General features: G+C 40.8%; 1 protein-coding gene across 2 annotated transcripts in view; it reads right to left on the reverse strand.

The window, feature by feature from the left end:
- Positions 1 to 16604, reverse strand: part of SLC24A4 (solute carrier family 24 member 4) — a 94648-nt gene that overhangs the window by 12763 nt on the left and 65281 nt on the right. Inside the window, exons 10-12 of one of the 2 annotated variants that reach the window (XM_071557646.1) lie at positions 15787 to 15929; positions 9149 to 9318; positions 8191 to 8335 (exon numbers count right to left, since the gene is read on the reverse strand). In XM_071557646.1, the coding sequence (XP_071413747.1) occupies positions 8191 to 8335; positions 9149 to 9318; positions 15787 to 15929 (458 nt within the window). The remainder of the gene's footprint in view (positions 1 to 8190; positions 8336 to 9148; positions 9319 to 15786; positions 15930 to 16604) is intronic. The other variant, XM_071557647.1, reaches the window with a different exon arrangement.

The raw sequence follows: 16604 nt of genomic DNA on the forward strand, positions 1-16604 counted from the left end.
AGTCTCTTAGGGTCAATTCTAATTCTAGAATTTTACTTATCAGTCGGGATCTATTACAGATTTTACAGAAAAACCTTTTCCCCTCTGGTGACATATGTTGCTACACAGATGTTTTTGAAAACAGCCATCTTTTATCTGCTCAGTCCAGAACATGACACTTCTCACTTTAATTCTGTTAACAAGGCTGTAAATATCCTATGAAATATCCTACGGTAACAGACCTCCTCCCGTTTAATTTGTTGCAGTTTGGATCATTAGAAGACTCCTAGCTAGCTGATTTGTCTTTGCCTACTCAACTTGATAGGCTTGGTTCACAGTCAAACGAGTCAGCATGGCCTAGGCCAGTATTTTCCTCAGTATGTAATTCCAAAGGCACAGTCAGTGGATGATGGACAGGAAAAAATTATGGATCTGATTCTGATCTATGTGGATGCAATCTGAAGGACTTTGGTGCTGCTACACATAGGTAGTCCCATTTCTCTTTTCAATAACATAAATAAGGGAATCACCTGAAGAACAAGTAGAGAATAAATGTACTCAGCCTCTGCTGGGGAATATTTATCTTGTCAGGGATCCTGTCTAGTACCCTGAATTATTCAAACAAATGCTCAACTGAGAATGCACAGAGCCTTACCCCTGGCATTACCTGAGTCCTAGTGGAGGAAGACTTGTGTTTCCATCATCTTTGCTGAGTTTGAATGGACATGTGTCAGATTAAAATTTCTGGCTCTATTAGTGGTGATGCTTTATCCACACTGCTGAAACTGCTTTTTAACAGCTAGATGGTTTGTGGCAGAGACATTTGTGTTTATTACATGGCAGCTAGGCTTGAGACTTTGGGGACCAACAGCTCCTTGTAATTCTGTTTTCTAGGTTAACAGAGAAGCTGAATGGTCATTGCAGTGAGCCTGGAATAGTTCTGAGCCACTATGGCCAAAGCAGCCTACTTGACACATTCCACATTAGCTTTTCTCTTGTGTCAGGGTTTGCTTTATAAACTTTTGTATAAAGCCTTAAGTGTATCTGGCCTTGGTTCTGCCTCGGGCCATTTTATTCAGCTCTTACAATGTTGGGTCACAGAACCTGTGTGGCACCCAGTGCTAAAGAAGTCTACTCTAAGCAGTTTTTGAGAATTTATTAAGTATAATCAACAGTAACCTCAATGAAGTGAGACTTTATTTTCTTAGGAAACTGATTACTTTATTCATTTCACATAGCTTGGATGAGTGCAAAAACAATATATCATTTGAAAACGTATTTTTTTTAATCTTTCAAAATTACTTCTTTTGCTATTCTGTTGTTTTGGGTTTGTTCATCCACTCTAAAATAATCATTAGAAGGATTTAATGACAGATTTGTTAAAGTGGAGTATACTTGTAGCTCATGAAAAATTGTTTTACAAGTGTTGCACAGCTCCCTAGTACACCCACAAGGAAGAAAATTATGTCTCATTTGATACACAGCTGTTCTCTTCCTTACAAGACTTCAGCACAGTTGCTTTAATAGTGGTTCCAGCCCCTCCTGTGAGCTCTGGCTCTAAAGACTCCTGCAGCAACCCACATAGCTGAGTAAAGGTGCATTTTGCACTCCCCACAACAATAATAAAAGAATATTGCTTTACTACAGAAAGCAACACTGGTCTATATTCAATTCACTTTGCTCTGCTGCAAAACAGAAAGATGAGGGTTTTTTTGCATGAAGTTGCTTTTACTGCTTTATAGATCTATTTTTTTTTTCTGTTTCCACAGATATTTGGAAGGCTAAAATGCCAAGTATTTCAGAGAGGTATCATTATAGAAGAGCTTGATTACCATGTTTCTGAAAATGAAGCAGCAGCCCTACAACAAAGAGCCCTTTGCTAATTTTCAATGCATTTCTGGGCTAGTCATCTTCCCAGATGTTATGCTCACAATAATGACTTTCACATACAGATAGTCTCCTGGTGAACAACAAACATCACAGCACTGAGAAGAAATGAGTATTTCCTTAAGGAACTAAAGAAAATACTGCCCTATTCACAACATTCACACAGAGCTGAGAAGAACTCAGTGTAAAAGTATGAAACTACATTTGTGTTTACCTTCAGATCAGAAGTATTCTCTTTACATAACTGCTGACTATCCCCATTTAGTGTATTTTGGTTTGCAATTTACTGTATTTTAGTTTTCAACACAGCAGCCTTGCATCACACCAGTAAGATTCCCTTGGTATAAAGCTGAATCAGAGACACAAACTTAAAAGTGCTCCAAATAATAATGGGATCAGGTTAGAACTAGTCTGAAGCAGAACTTTCAAAGCCATAAAGTGCAGAGAGCCCACATGTCCTAGTGAATAAGCTGTATAGAAAAGACTTTTTTAAGTTTAGACAGACTGGAGTCTGCAACTACACCATCAGGAGTCACCTCTAAGCTATTGTAGGTAGTTAAATTTGGTAACTTTTCACTCAGCTTTATAAAAACCCAAACAGCAAGTAAATTTCTGCTATTGTTCTGCTATTTCTGCTGCTGTTCATCAGAATTCAGACTGACTAGAAAACTTCAATATATGTGAATTAGACAATATGAAATCATGTCTAGTCATGTGCAGTATCCAAAAACACAAGAGAGAAATACAATTTTTGTCCCAAATATGGGACTCAAGGCAGAAAGAACTGAAACAGATATAACAAATTAGATCTATTGTGAATTTTCCACTGAAAAGTGTATTTGTTGCAAAATAAGAAAAAATCTGAGAAAATGTTTTTCAATTTGCTGTTAGGAAAATTACACAGCAGCTGACTCTCCACCTCCTTGGAAAATCCTTATTGATTTCAGCTCTACAACTTTTCTTAGGAATTGTGAAGGCAATAGACTCTGTGTTACCACACGAACACTAGAAAAAGGCTACATAGTGTGTAAATGGGTATTCAAGGAGGCCCAACCTTTGCCACCCTTCCAAGTTGGCAACACACATATTAAAGTATTTTGTTTCAGTCCTCCTGCAACACATCTTTGGAAACAGTTTTCTTTTCCTCTGGAAAACACTGAGGTTTTACTTCTCATCCTCATCCAAAACAGACTATTTTCCAAACTACTGATACTCTTCTCGGAAGTTCCATTTTCCAGAATAAAAGTTGCAAATTCAAGACCATGAGATCTGTCCAAAACTACTCAGATTTCTATTCTAAGCTTGTGCTTTTACCACACTTTGTATATTTGGATTTATGTCAATAACTTTCAAATAAAAATTTTTGGCGCAGTGAAAGCTGGTCCAGAAAAACGAATTTGCTCTAGTACAGACAAACAAGCTTTACTCTCAGTCACAATAGGTTTACACAGGACAATATTCAACAAAAGTAAAATGCAGAAATACTCCCCATATCTTGTTAGACTTGGTTGGATATTGGCCTGGTTTATTTTGTATAACCTCGTTGTCTACTTAATCAAATTTTAAGGGAGAACTGGCATTTATAGACTTCCTCAAGACTCTCTTTTGCCATTTCATAATTAAGTGATGAGTTACTAAATTCAGTCTTTGACCAGTTCTCTTCCAACCTATCCAGTGCATCCTCTTCCAAGGAGTACACTCACTGCTCCTCTGCAACACTGTTTCAGGTTCAGTTTTCCACAAAAGGAGTCAGATTTGTGACCTCCAAAAGCATGATGCAAATCAAATTGCAGTACATGAGGTCAACAGTGAGAGGTGCCCCAGAAGAACACTTTTGTTCTGAAATAAAATTCTAAGGTAGATGTGCTATTACATAGGCAGTGGCAAGAGAAAGCTCTTCCAAAAAGCCATTTTGTAATACTACAGTTGAATCCTCCTCTGAATTACCTTCTTGGAAGAAGAAGTCTCTTGCAACATCAAAGGAGTTATGGAAACTAGCTCTCTTCCTAACTCCTTAAGTCACCTAAGTCTTGTTTCCAGTCTTTGGCAAAAGTACCATAAAGCAGGCCAACAACACAGCCTGAGGAACAACTACAAAGAAGAATCAAAATTCACAACAAATCTTACTTAAAATACATTAGGAGCAGGAAGCATTCTGGGTCCACTAGTGATCAAAGTATAAAGGAGCACTGAGAGAAGATGGGGCATAGCAGAGAAGCTAAGAGAACTCTCTGCATCAGAGACAAACTGGAGAGATTTCTACATGGAACTCCTTTCTGCCTCTAGCTCAGCCTTGAGGACATGCAACTCCATCGGTGATATAACAAAGATACAAAGCATCCTGGGTGTTCAAGTGAGGTACACCGGGTCTGCCTTCTTCACTGTGTTTCCAATAAAAGAAGACAATAAGTGAAGCTCATTGCAGCCAAGTTCAAAGGATGTAAAAAGAGATGGTTCTTCCCAAAACCATGAAACACCTTCCCAAAGGATGCTGTGTGTGTTAAATATTTGCAAAGATTCAGTGAAAATTAGACAGGTTATGAAGAAGAAATACACTAAGGTATTTTAAATTAAAATTTTGCACTGAATCCAAGAAGTTCCATCAGCTGAAAACATCTGTACACCGACTTGTCCTATCTCTTTCTTCCCCAGGTTTCTTCATAAAATCATGGCTGGAGTCAGAAATATTGAGCAAGACAAACATTCGGTTTGAATGAGTACAAGAATTTTAAATGTTTTTAGTAGATACTGTTAATTTTTTTTTTTTGCTTCTACCCTACATGTTATCTTTCTATGGTGGATCCATACAAAAATGGGCAGAATTGCTGATCTCCTTTATTGCCATCTCATTTTAGCTCTAGGAATTATTATTTCTATTTTAGCTAACACCATCACGACTTACATAAAGCACCCATGCTCCAGTCCTGCAAGAGAAGGAGTTCTTCCCTTCTGTGAAAAGAGCAGGAGCTGAGAACATGGAGTATTTTAAAGGGTGCTGAACATGTGACAGTGGAAGGGATTTAAGCATCCATTAAGAGCTGCACAGAAGTGTTTTTTTGAGTCTGGGCTCTAAAGGACTCCTGAGCTATGCAAGGGCTTTAACACATCATTTTGTTGTCAACATATGCCTGCTCAGTTTCATCCTGCTTTATTCTGAGCTGCGGGGTGGGTTTTATTTAAGATCTGTTTACAAACAACTGTAGAATAATCAAATTGCAAAGCTTCAAATAAGCCTTTCTCCTGGAAGATAATCATCACAGCCTAAAGGTTAGGTCAAGAAAGAAATTCCTCTTTTAAAGGGAATGTTTTTTCCCCCATAGAAACCAAAGGCAAAGGTTAGTTTGAAAGATATCTTATGCAGTTTCCACAAAAACTATGTTTCTCCTGTTTCAAAATGGGCCTGAACAACACCCTGGGGGTGAATCTCTCAGTTTTTTTTCACAAAGGAGAAATAGGCTGGAACAGTTTGTGACTGTTTTCATGTAACAAATTTATTCCTTGTTTCTACATGCTAAAGGTCTGCATTAATTGTGAGGATTGCTGTTGACAGAAGATAAAAAACAACAAAATGCAAAACCTGGAGATGCCACACAATTACTGGGAATCATTCAGAGATGGTGCAGTGCTTTAAATTTCACTTACTTTTACCTCTGTTTCAGGAAAAAAACCAACTTGTTCTTGCAAAAGGATCTAGAACATGCAATTTGAAGGAAAAAAATCTCAAACTAGGCTAAAAAAGGTGACTATAAAACAGCATAAGAGAAGGGGGTTAGGCCAGTTCATAGCCATTTCAGTTGCAGCTCCTAAAATACTAGAGTGAATTTTCTCCTTAGGATATAGTAAGCAGGTGAATTGGAAAGTTCTATTGAAAAGTGAAAGCCTGTTCTTCACGGAACTCTTTATAGTACTGAAAGAATGCATGAACTTCTGATCTTTAGAAAATGTATGTGCCTTCCTTCTGGCCTGAAAATATATCAAAGAAAAACAGAGGGGATTCTGGGAAACTGCCTGCAAACTACCTTTTCCCTAAAGCCAGTTTTAAATGTCAGCGTATTTTTAGGCTATGGATTGTGCCACAGCACTTAAACAACAACAAAGCATGATGCTGGCTCCTCACATTTTCTGCAAACTTATTGAAGTGGTACTTTTGAAGGCAAAAGAAAGGAATTCTTCTCAGAATATATGAGTTGAGCAATGAGAATCCAACCAATAGATCATCATCTCTAGACAACGGGAGTAACGAAACCTGAAGATAATGATGAGGATTTTGCACAACAGTTTTACCACTTTTACACAACTCTTTTGAGCTCATGTTGAACTTTTGCTCCATTCAGTATCACCTGTAGCATCACTGGTTCCACTTTGGCCTGTTACACCTCATATATCTTTCAAAAATCTTATCTTTCTCAAAAATGCAGAAAAACTGCATTTAAAGAAGACCAATGGCATAACTAATAACTCCCTCCTTAGTTCAAACCATTCTACCTATAGTGAATGTCACACACTTAGGAAGCTCTGTTTGAAACCTACTTTTTATTCATAAAGAAGTTGTCTGGAATGTAGGAAGAAATGCATGATTGCACCACCCTGATCAAAACTGGTATCCAAAAACTTGCTCAAAACATCTCAGTTTAAGAATCTTTGCCAACACATGCAAGGGTAGTCAAGGTTTGGAATAGGCTGGTTGTGGAAGTAGTAGAATCACTGTCTCTGGAAATGTTAAGAAAAACGTGCAAAATGTGGTACTTAGGGACACAGTTTAGTGAAGGACTTGGCAGCATTGGGTTAACAGTTGGACTCAATGATCTTAGAGTTCTTTTTCCAACCTTAATGATTCCAGAATTCTTTGATTTTTTTTAAATGGTTGGGGAGACATTTTTGCTTTTTTAGATGTTGTTTATTACAATATGTTATTATTATTACTAGTGCAGTTAAATGCCTCCCTGACATCCGATCCCGTCAGATCTCGGAAGCTAAGCAGGGTCAGCCTCGGTTAGTACTTGGATGGGAGACCTCCTGGGAAATGCCGGGTGCTGTAGGTTCTAGTCCTGAGGACTTCACTGGCACTGTCCAAGCTCGCTCGGCTGTGGCAGATGAACCTCAGGACTTAAACGGTGGGGCCAGTTCTGTGCATGCTGAGCCTCACCTAAAATCCACTGTGCAGGCTGGAAGGGCACACCCATGTGGGGAGAGCCCTTCCCAAGTCTTCGTTCACGAAGCCGAGCCACACGCACACATTATTATTACTACAGTCATTAACAATGTGTTCACATGTACAAGCATATTATTGACTTAGATCCTCTTACTTCACTGTACAATAAAAATAGTTTTACATTATCTCATTAATTATCAGAAGCCCATCTAGTGGGCCTATCTTCAGTGAATTAATCTGTTTTCATTCTTCACTGCAATTCACAACCTCTGGCTGCAAGAAGCTCCTGTGGGAGCGCAGTAACACCTGAAAATACAGTTTCATCTAGTCTTCACACAGTATGCTTCAGTGTTTGTTCAATCACAAATATTTCTTCTAAAATGATAGCACCTGAAGCAAGGAGATCTGTAAGAAACTAGAATCGTATACAACCTGGCAAATTCTCCCTTCTTTTTCACTGCATGTGATACTCATTTATGCCAAGTAATATTTGCGTTAACCAACCACTGTGACAGACAACTCCTGACTACATGTCTGTGACGGGTGATCTAATCTCTGCTGCCTAATCTCCAAAGCATGTGGATGAGAGTCAACCTGCAATGTGCTAAGGGCAACAGCGTAAGAAGGTTGGTTATCTACATAGCCCTTCACACCACAGAATTTCAAAAAAATTTCAAAAGGTGATTACTATTGCATACAGCTATTCCAACAATTTTAAACACACTTTCTCCCCCTAAACCTTTCCTCTTCTGCATATAAGAATTCTCCCCTACAGTCACTAAATCAATTTATTTTATATTTATACACCTAGCTGCCTTTGGCCTAGCCAATTCCAGTAGATCATTACTAACTGTTGACGTAAAAATTAGTAGTAGTGCAGTGCCCATCAGGTCAGTCCCGCATAGTTTTTAATATAAACCTGCCTTACATGCTTTCACTTTGCCTCTGGCAAAACAGCACTGCCACCATTATTGTTCATGATGGCTGAAATACACCTTTAGGACACAGCCTCCAGCCCAGTTTTACTGTCATCAAATCAGCCTTCATACAGTCAAACCAACGCCTTTCCTCCTCTCTCTCTCCACAAATATTGTCTCTTCTTACAAGCCAGTGTTTGGCATTTAAATTATCTTCTGTTTTGGTACTATAAACACCTGAAAATTAAGCCTTACCTGGCACTGAAAATGGAGAAAGAGTATCCTGTTCATTCTCCTCCTCTTGGGTCCCCACAGGGATGTTTCCATTTTCGATATTCTCTTGTCTCCTGTTCTGAAGTGCTTTGCTTGAGCCGTTGGCAGACTGGATTAACCGCTGGCGCTGCACAGTGTCAAAGACAGAGCTGTCATAGTTTGGAAAATATTGACTTTGCAAAATCTTAGTCTTGCTGTCTGTCCAGCCCCAAGCCCATGAGCCATGAAGTTTCTCCACAAAGCTTTTCTTTCAGTCAGCAACAAACTTGTCAATGGCCTACCTGTCTTCATCAGGCTAGTTTTGACCATCCACCTCAGAATTAATGGCAGGAGTCTTTCAAGCCATGAGGGAGAATGTTGCAATATTTATTCTTCCACACCATGTTTTAATGAACATGGTTAGTCTAAAGCATTTCTCGCTCAGCAGTTCCCACACAAATGAGCAATAGCACCCTTAATCTAGTGGTAACACTCAAGACATCTCTGCACCATTAGAGCTGGCTTATGAAAGACTCCAGCAAATACTAAAGAGGGTAGGCAAATCTCTGCGGTGATCCTGAGGTGTTGCTAATATAAGAGCAATTCTAACAGAATTTTGGTTGCCCTCTTCATTATCCTTCCTTAGCCTGACCACTTCTGTAATGATCCAACCAATTATTCTTCTGCAAATAAGATCCAAATGTGCACATATAAACACACATACTCTCTGAAATAAACATCTTCTGTCAGGGAGATAATGTAGTCCCTCCTTTTTGACTGTTACCCAATCAAAACAGGCAGCATCACCCCTTGGGAATCAGTCTTCAAATCTGCTGTCACACAGCTCTATCCCATCTGTAGGAACATGGGAGAATCTAAGTTCCAAAATCACTGTGAGCATAGCACAGCTGTTTGGTAATCCCTCTGCCTCATGGTCATTGACTTTTCTTAGTGACCCTACCTCATTAATGATGAGTCGGCTTGCCATTCGCATTCTGGTGCGTGGTCCAAACTTATTCGTTATCATGATCCGTAATCCAGCTTCGGGGAACCGGTACTTGGGGGGACTGGAGCAGATTATCTCATCCACCATCACAACACTGTTCTTGCCATACTGCTGTATCCCCTTCACTATTGATCACAATGGACAGAGTTAGCAGTGTTAACTGATCTTACCATGCTTTCCATTGCTCAGAGTCCTTTTCTGTTTCTGGTGGGGGGAATAGTCATCTGAATGCTTGAATTTATGAGTGACTTTTCTGTAGTATTTCTGCAGCCGGGTGGATCTCCTCATCAGTTGTCCACTTTGTTCAGATCACGTGCTGCAAAGGGATCTCACTCTACTAAGGTAGCCCCCCCAAGCCACTCTCAAGTGAGTGGGAGCAGTTTTTACCCAGCCATTCACACTGTAGTACCAGTTTTCTTTGCTTATGTCCCACTGTGGTTTGGTACACCATCTCTGAAAGCACTTCCAGGGTGGCAGTGTAGACAGCACTCCTGAAACTTCTAAAGCTATCCCATTGGATCAAGGTGCTGCACATCCAGAAGTCCCTAATGTTGTGCTCACTCCTTCTGGAAATCTTCACTTTACCTTCACAGAGTATTACCAATATTTCTACCATGGCAAGATTTGAAACGATGAAAAGCAACAATTGTCAAGAACAAATGTATGCTGTAAGTAAGCCTTTGTCAATTTAAAGGAACATACACCAAGGTTAAGATTACAAAGTTAACCAAGTTCCACCATGTTAAGAACACAGAGACAAAGTTATATTTGGAATCAACACAAGTACAGGCAAGGACTTTAAAAGCTCAACAACAAACCAATATTCTCATAAATGCTACAGACTACACACAGAAAGCAGAGTAAGGCTCAGCAGACAGGAGACATACTCATGTGGTGTTAGAAAGCAGGGCAGGAAATATGCATACTACTGTAATAAATGTTAATTATTATATATAATATTGTAGAGAAAAAAAAGTTCTTTGCTGCTTGTTTTCTGCTTTGCTTAGCTTGGCCTCCCCCTCTCCCTTCCCTTTTGCATTGTTACTTACATTAAGAAGAGGAGATAGAAGTGAAAGATAATTAGTGCATGGTTCCACTCAGGAAGCAAAGGAAATAGAATCATAGAATCATAGAATCGATTGGGTTGGAAAAGACCTCCAAGATCATCAAGTCCAACCCTTGGTCCAACTCTAGTCCATTTACCAGATCATGGCACTCAGCGCCACGTCAAATCTGTGTTTAAAAATCTCCAGGGATGGTGAATCCACCACCTCTCTGGGCAGCCCATTCCAATGCCTGATTACTCTCTCTGGAAAGAATTTTTTTCTGATATCCAACTTAAATTTCCCCTGGCAGAGCTTAAGCCTGTGCCCCCTTGTCCTATTGCTGAGTGCCTGGGAGAAGAGACCAGCCCCCCCCACCTGGCTATAACTTCCCTTCAGGTAGTTATAGACAGTGATGAGGTCACCTCTGAGCCTCCTCTTCTCCAGGCTAAACAACCCCAGCTCCCTCAGCCTCTCCCCATAGGGCTTGTGCTCCAGTCCCTTCACCAGCCTTGTTGCTTTCCTCTGGAATTGCTCCAGCACCTCAATATCCTTTCTGAACTGAGGGGCCCAGAAATGAACACAATACTCAAGGTGTGGCCTCACCAACGCAGAGTACAGGGGAAGGATCACTTCCCTGGTCCTGCTGGCCACGCTATTTTTGATACAGGACAGGATCCCATTGGCCTTCTTGGCCACCTGGGCACACTGTTGGCTCATGTTGAGCTTCCTGTCAATTAGTACTCTAAGGTCCCTTTCTGCCTGGCTGCTCTCCAGCCACTCTGTGCCCAGCCTGTAGCGCTGCATGGGGTTGTTGTGGCCAAAGTGCAGGACCCGGCACTTGGCCTTATTGAACTTCATCCCATTGGAATCAGCCCATCTCTCAAGTCTATCCAGATCCCTCTGCAGAGCCCTCCTGCCTTCCAGCAGATCGACACTTCCTCCCAGCTTGGTGTCATCAGCAAATTTGCTGATGATGGACTCAATCCCCTCATCTAAATCATCAATAAAGATGTTAAACAGGACTGGACCCAATACAGACCCCTGGGGAACACCACTGGTGACTGGCCGCCAGCTGGATGCAGCTCCGTTCACCAGCACTCTCTGGGTCCGACCCTCCAGACAGCTCTTAATCCAGGAGAGGGTACACTTGTCCAGGCCATGGGCTACCAGCTGTTTCAGGAGTATATTATGGGAGACAGTGTCAAAGGCCTTGCTGAAGTCCAGATAGACCACATCCACAGCCTTCCCCTCATCCACCAGGTGGGTCACCTGATCGTAAAAAGAGATCAGGTTGGTCAGACAGGACCTGCCCCTCCTAAACCCATGCTGGCTGGGTCTAATCCCTTGTCCACCCTGAAGGGGCTGTGTGATTGCACTCAGGATGAACTGCTCCATAACCCTGCCAGGCACGGAGGTCAGGCTGACAGGCCTGTAGTTGCCAGGGTCCTGCGTGCAGCCCTTTTTGTGGATTGGGGTGACATTCGCCAACCTCCAATCATCTGGGACCTCCCCAGAGAGCCAGGACTGTTGGAATATGATGGAGAGTGGTTTGGCAAGCTCTTCTGCCAGCTCCCTCATCACCCTGGGATGGATCCCATCTGGTCCCATAGACTTGTTAGGATCCAGCTGGCTCTGTAAGTCAGTAACTATTTCCTCCTGGAATACAGGAGGGCTATTCAGCTCCCTCTCCCTGTCTACCAGCTCCAGAGGCCAGTTGTCTTGAGGGCCACCTGTCCTACTGGTGAAAACTGAGGCAAAGTAGGTGTTAAGTACCTCAGCCTTCTCCTCATCTTCCTTAACTATATTTCCCTTCAAGTCTAAGAAAACTATATTTCACTTCAAATCTAAGAAAACATTCAACTCAAACAATGGAATTAAAATGGACCAGTTCTAAACACACAGTAGTCTACATTGTTATTCTTTTGTATTGTTACAGTGTTGAAATATTTCTGTTTTTCAGGAAAAAGACAGGATCCATGCATGCATCTAAATCACATCACACAATAAAGGTTTTGCTGTCTCAAATATTGTCTAACATATTTGAAGGTGAAGAAATATATCCTCCATTATGATTCAGCAAGAAAAACTTAGCAAGCTGGTAAATCACCAATAAACATCAGTAACTTTTACCCTTCGGCATTTGAGTGTCCTGCTTTATTTCACTAAAATGAGTTTTCAAAGAGTACACTGGGGTCACCTGAAAGCGCCATAAAGAGATCTTTAGTTTCACAAAGAAATGTGTCCTACTCCAAGAATTCATTCTGTAGTCTTGTCTTTCTGCTTAGTATCTGTAATGCAGAATAGAACTAGTAGTAATTTTACATTTGCTAAATGTGAAGGAGTAATTATCCTCCCCCCCTCTCCAATATGTAAGCCAAGTTAACCTCACTGAAAACTGCAGCTGATGACGCAAATAAGAAGCACATCCATTCCACTGATTCTCAGAGTTTTCTGTGAAGGAATATACAGCCAAATGAGCTTCCTAGGAATCAATCCCCACAGAAGGGTACCTAGGAACCAATCCTCACAAAAGAGGACTCAACCACATCAGCTTAACATTTGCTTTAGTTAGACAAAGAAAAACAAATGTTTGATAGTAATGCTGCTAAGGCAGAAAGGCCAGATATTAACAGTCTCATCAGATTAACTGCTTTCAAGTGAGTTTCTCCAGAGAAGTACCCAAAATGCTTCATCCAACAATGTAAAGAAAAACATGCAAGCACTAAAGTTACTCTGAAATGGTTTCTCAGAGCCCTAAGTAAACAGTGAGCAAACATACTCACCTTTATAAAGTACCATGATAGAGACTGATACAGAATACCTCACAAGAAATAGATATATAAGTAACTGCATTTATGTTGACCTAACTGCAGCATGTTGCTCTTATTATTTTCATAACAGCTTTTCAGTCTGACTCTCTGTGCCCATAAATATTTATACCTTAGCTTCATATAGTATGGATTCCACCTAAAACTTGTTTTAAGAAATGTGAAACAGAGAAAGGGCTTTTACACTTCTTGTTCGTGATAATACTTAGTAAAAACATCCACTGAGAACAGCTTTTCTTTTCAACAAACTTACCTAAGCATTCTGCTCCCTACAAAGGCTCATCACCAACAACCCTGTCAAAATCAACAGAAAGCCTGATGACTTCAGCTCTGATGAGGCCCTCAGAAACCCATTTTTTCCAAGAGCTTCTGGTTTCAGGCAGGAATTGAACCATGCCACCTGGTGGAAATTTGGGTCAACATAATAAAAGCCAAGGGTAGCACGTATTTGTACTTTGAAAACCAGAGCAGTACTTACAAAGTACAATGATTTCACCTTCACCTCTATGTGTAGAACTCAACCTTGAAATGGAATTTTTCTTATGGTGAAAAGCTCTTCTTTTTATCTCTGAAACTTGAGTGATGGAAGCTTTTATACTGTACCATAGGAAACTCTTGAAAGTAACAAAATTCACAAGCATAAAAGAACTTTGCAGCATGTGAATCCACCTTTTATCTGCACTCTGAGCAAAAGACTAACTATCCTTGGTAGAATGACAGTTCTTCGCCCAAAGCAACTGTTCATTTGTGGGAAGTAATCAGACTTTCCTATTCTTGAAAATCAGATTAAGGTTAGACCTACACCTAGGTGAAGCCAAGGGAGGTTTTTTTGGTGGATCCTGAAAGCTGCTAACCACTGGCTGAAGGTAAGGCAAAAGCCAGCTCTAGTTCTCTAGTTCTCTCTCTGCTACTAGCAGTGCTCCTTTCTGAAAGCTGCTGCTGGGAAGGATGCAGCCCATCTTGTGAAGCCAGCCAAGTCTCAGCTAACAGGGAGTCACTGACAGGTCACAGCGTATTTTGCCTCAGCAACAGGGAGAAGTAAGAGGCTGTCATGTGATAGTTTTCTAGGACAGCTTCTTGACAGATAGAGCATCCATCTATAAAGCAGCTAGGCTAACACCCATCCTCCTCTCCCACTGCTCACTCCAAATCCTTAATCTCTTCTTCCTCTGTCCTCTCTCATGTCAGGCATGTTTGCTCCCACACTTTAAACAATGGTCCCTCCAGTGCAGCATGTATTTGCATAATGGGTGCTGGAGAACGCAAAGGGAATCTGACAAACTGCAGTCCCAGTGCATCTTTGAGGAAAATGAGAGAAGAAATCTGCTGTGGACAGTTCCCAGTGGAGATATCATTCTCATGAGTCCTAGTTTTTAATAGCTTTCTTGCTTCTTTTTGCATGTTCTTCACAAGCATTCAATAATCTTCAGATTTCCTGAAAAGGAAATAGGTGGACAGGCAAGCACTCTGTGCTGTCATCCCTTTACTACAAGGGCTGGAGAGGAGAGCCTGCTGGGAATGACTCTGGAACCCAACAAATGCCTCAGAAGTAAAACCCACTAATATCTTTCATTGAATAACCCTTTTCCCATGTCCCCACTTGAATACACAAGCCATTCCTGCTCCAGGAGGTATCCTCTGAACCTTGCACATACGCACCTCCACATCCAAGTGACGGACTTCACTATATTATAGTCAATGTTCACAAAAGTTCATTATAAAATGGAAGTATTTCAAAGACATCTTCATTTAATTCTGCTACAATGTCATACAAGGAGCAATCTTAAATCAGTATTTTCTAAACCCCATATCTGAGACCAGAGTAGCAGTGTGCTGTCATTGCATAAACCTGTAGCCAGTAACAGGACCTGTCTTAAAGAAACCCCAGCCTAAATACTAAAAACAGAAAAGAGTGGAATTCTGCTCTAAATTGTTGTTTGCCACCATTTGTTGTAACACGAGGACCCTTCCAATGCTACCTACATTGCTGATGAGTTCAGACTTCTAGAATGGGAGATATCTGCAAAGAACAAAGCAAGGAGACCTCACTTATTAAGAGTAACCCAAGTGCTCACTCAATTACATGGCTTGTGCTTTGAAACTAGGAATGATTTAGCCCTACAGAGAGAAGAGGAAATGGCAGAAGAGTGGTAAGGCAAAGATAAAACAGGCTTACAAAAAAGTCAAAAATACCCAGGTGTCTTTGCTTACTTTCAGTACCAGACACTGGATATCATCTTCTTCCCTTTATGACAAAAACACAGATAGCAAAGAACCTGCATTTCTCTGTTTTACACGTGCCTGGCAGTGTACACAGAGCTATTTAGATATGTGAAAGCCAGTCTTCTGAGGATCTGAACCATCAGGTAATCCTTCATGCCCACCAATCTGCCCATGTCCTTGCCTTCAAAACCTGTATCTCAGCTTCTAATTACAAAGTAATTTTTGAAGTGAAAATTACCTTCTCCCTGGCAAAAAAATAAATTTTTTTCACAATGTTGTAGCTCATTACTGAACAGAAGATAAAAAGGGAGCAAAATTGCCAATGTGCAAAGCAGCTTGTTTTCAGAACATTAAAAAAAATATTTTTTTTTATCTACTGAATTATCAAGTTAACACTTCTTATGATTGAATAGTAACATTGTTCTGATCCACATTAAAAAAAAATAGGATATCCTGTGAAGTACTGTTTTTCCAAGTCCTGTCTGCTCAGCCTTACCTTTCCATAGTAATGGAATGGATGGGTCATCACAACTAGAAGCATAATATTTATTACCATCTTCCAGCTCATTGTTGACTGTGTCACCATTTCCAACATTCTTGCTTCTAAGGGTGAAGAAATTTTGCATCCTCACATTGTACCTGAAAGTGCAAAGAAAAGGTCTGAGAGTGCTGCATTTTGCATTTTCTTGGCAAATTTTTAAGTGTCCGAGAACAGCTTATGCAGGCAAGCAGTAAAGCCTAGATGTATGTTCTCTGACAACTAGTAGGAAGTGAAGAAAAAGGACTATCCAATTCAATGGCAAGCTGACAGGAAAGCAAGGACTGCGTCTATTCTCTCATGATATACAGCAAACTGCAAAAAGGCACTAGAGCAGATTTAGTGAAGGCAAAATGCTGGAGCTGTGGATTTTGAAGACAGGACATTCACTATACAGCAGCTTCTTTCCTCCTGCATCAGCTCGCAATTCACCTTGCTGTTTCTCTCAGTACTGTGTTCCCTTTGAGGGGTTCTTGAGCATTTCTGGGAGTGATGACCATACCCTTCTGAAGGCAGAACACATCTATTTTAGCGCTAGGATGGGATCTAAGAGGCCTGTCAATGAACTCTGCTAAGACTTGATGTAGGAGAAAAGGGAGTTCGAAAAGGGTGCTTTGTGAGGGGAAGGCACCAAGGCATGTCTAGGCAACTTGAAATAGAAGGGTGGACTCACAGACACTTGCAGTAACAGTCAGACCTCTGACTCTCCTGTCAGAGGCAGTGACACAACAGAAGAACATATCAGTATACAAGCTGGTATCAGATGCTCTGAATAT

Source organism: Pithys albifrons, chromosome 6, assembly GCF_047495875.1.
Source record: "Pithys albifrons albifrons isolate INPA30051 chromosome 6, PitAlb_v1, whole genome shotgun sequence".
In the NCBI taxonomy this organism is placed as follows: Eukaryota; Metazoa; Chordata; class Aves; order Passeriformes; family Thamnophilidae; genus Pithys; species Pithys albifrons.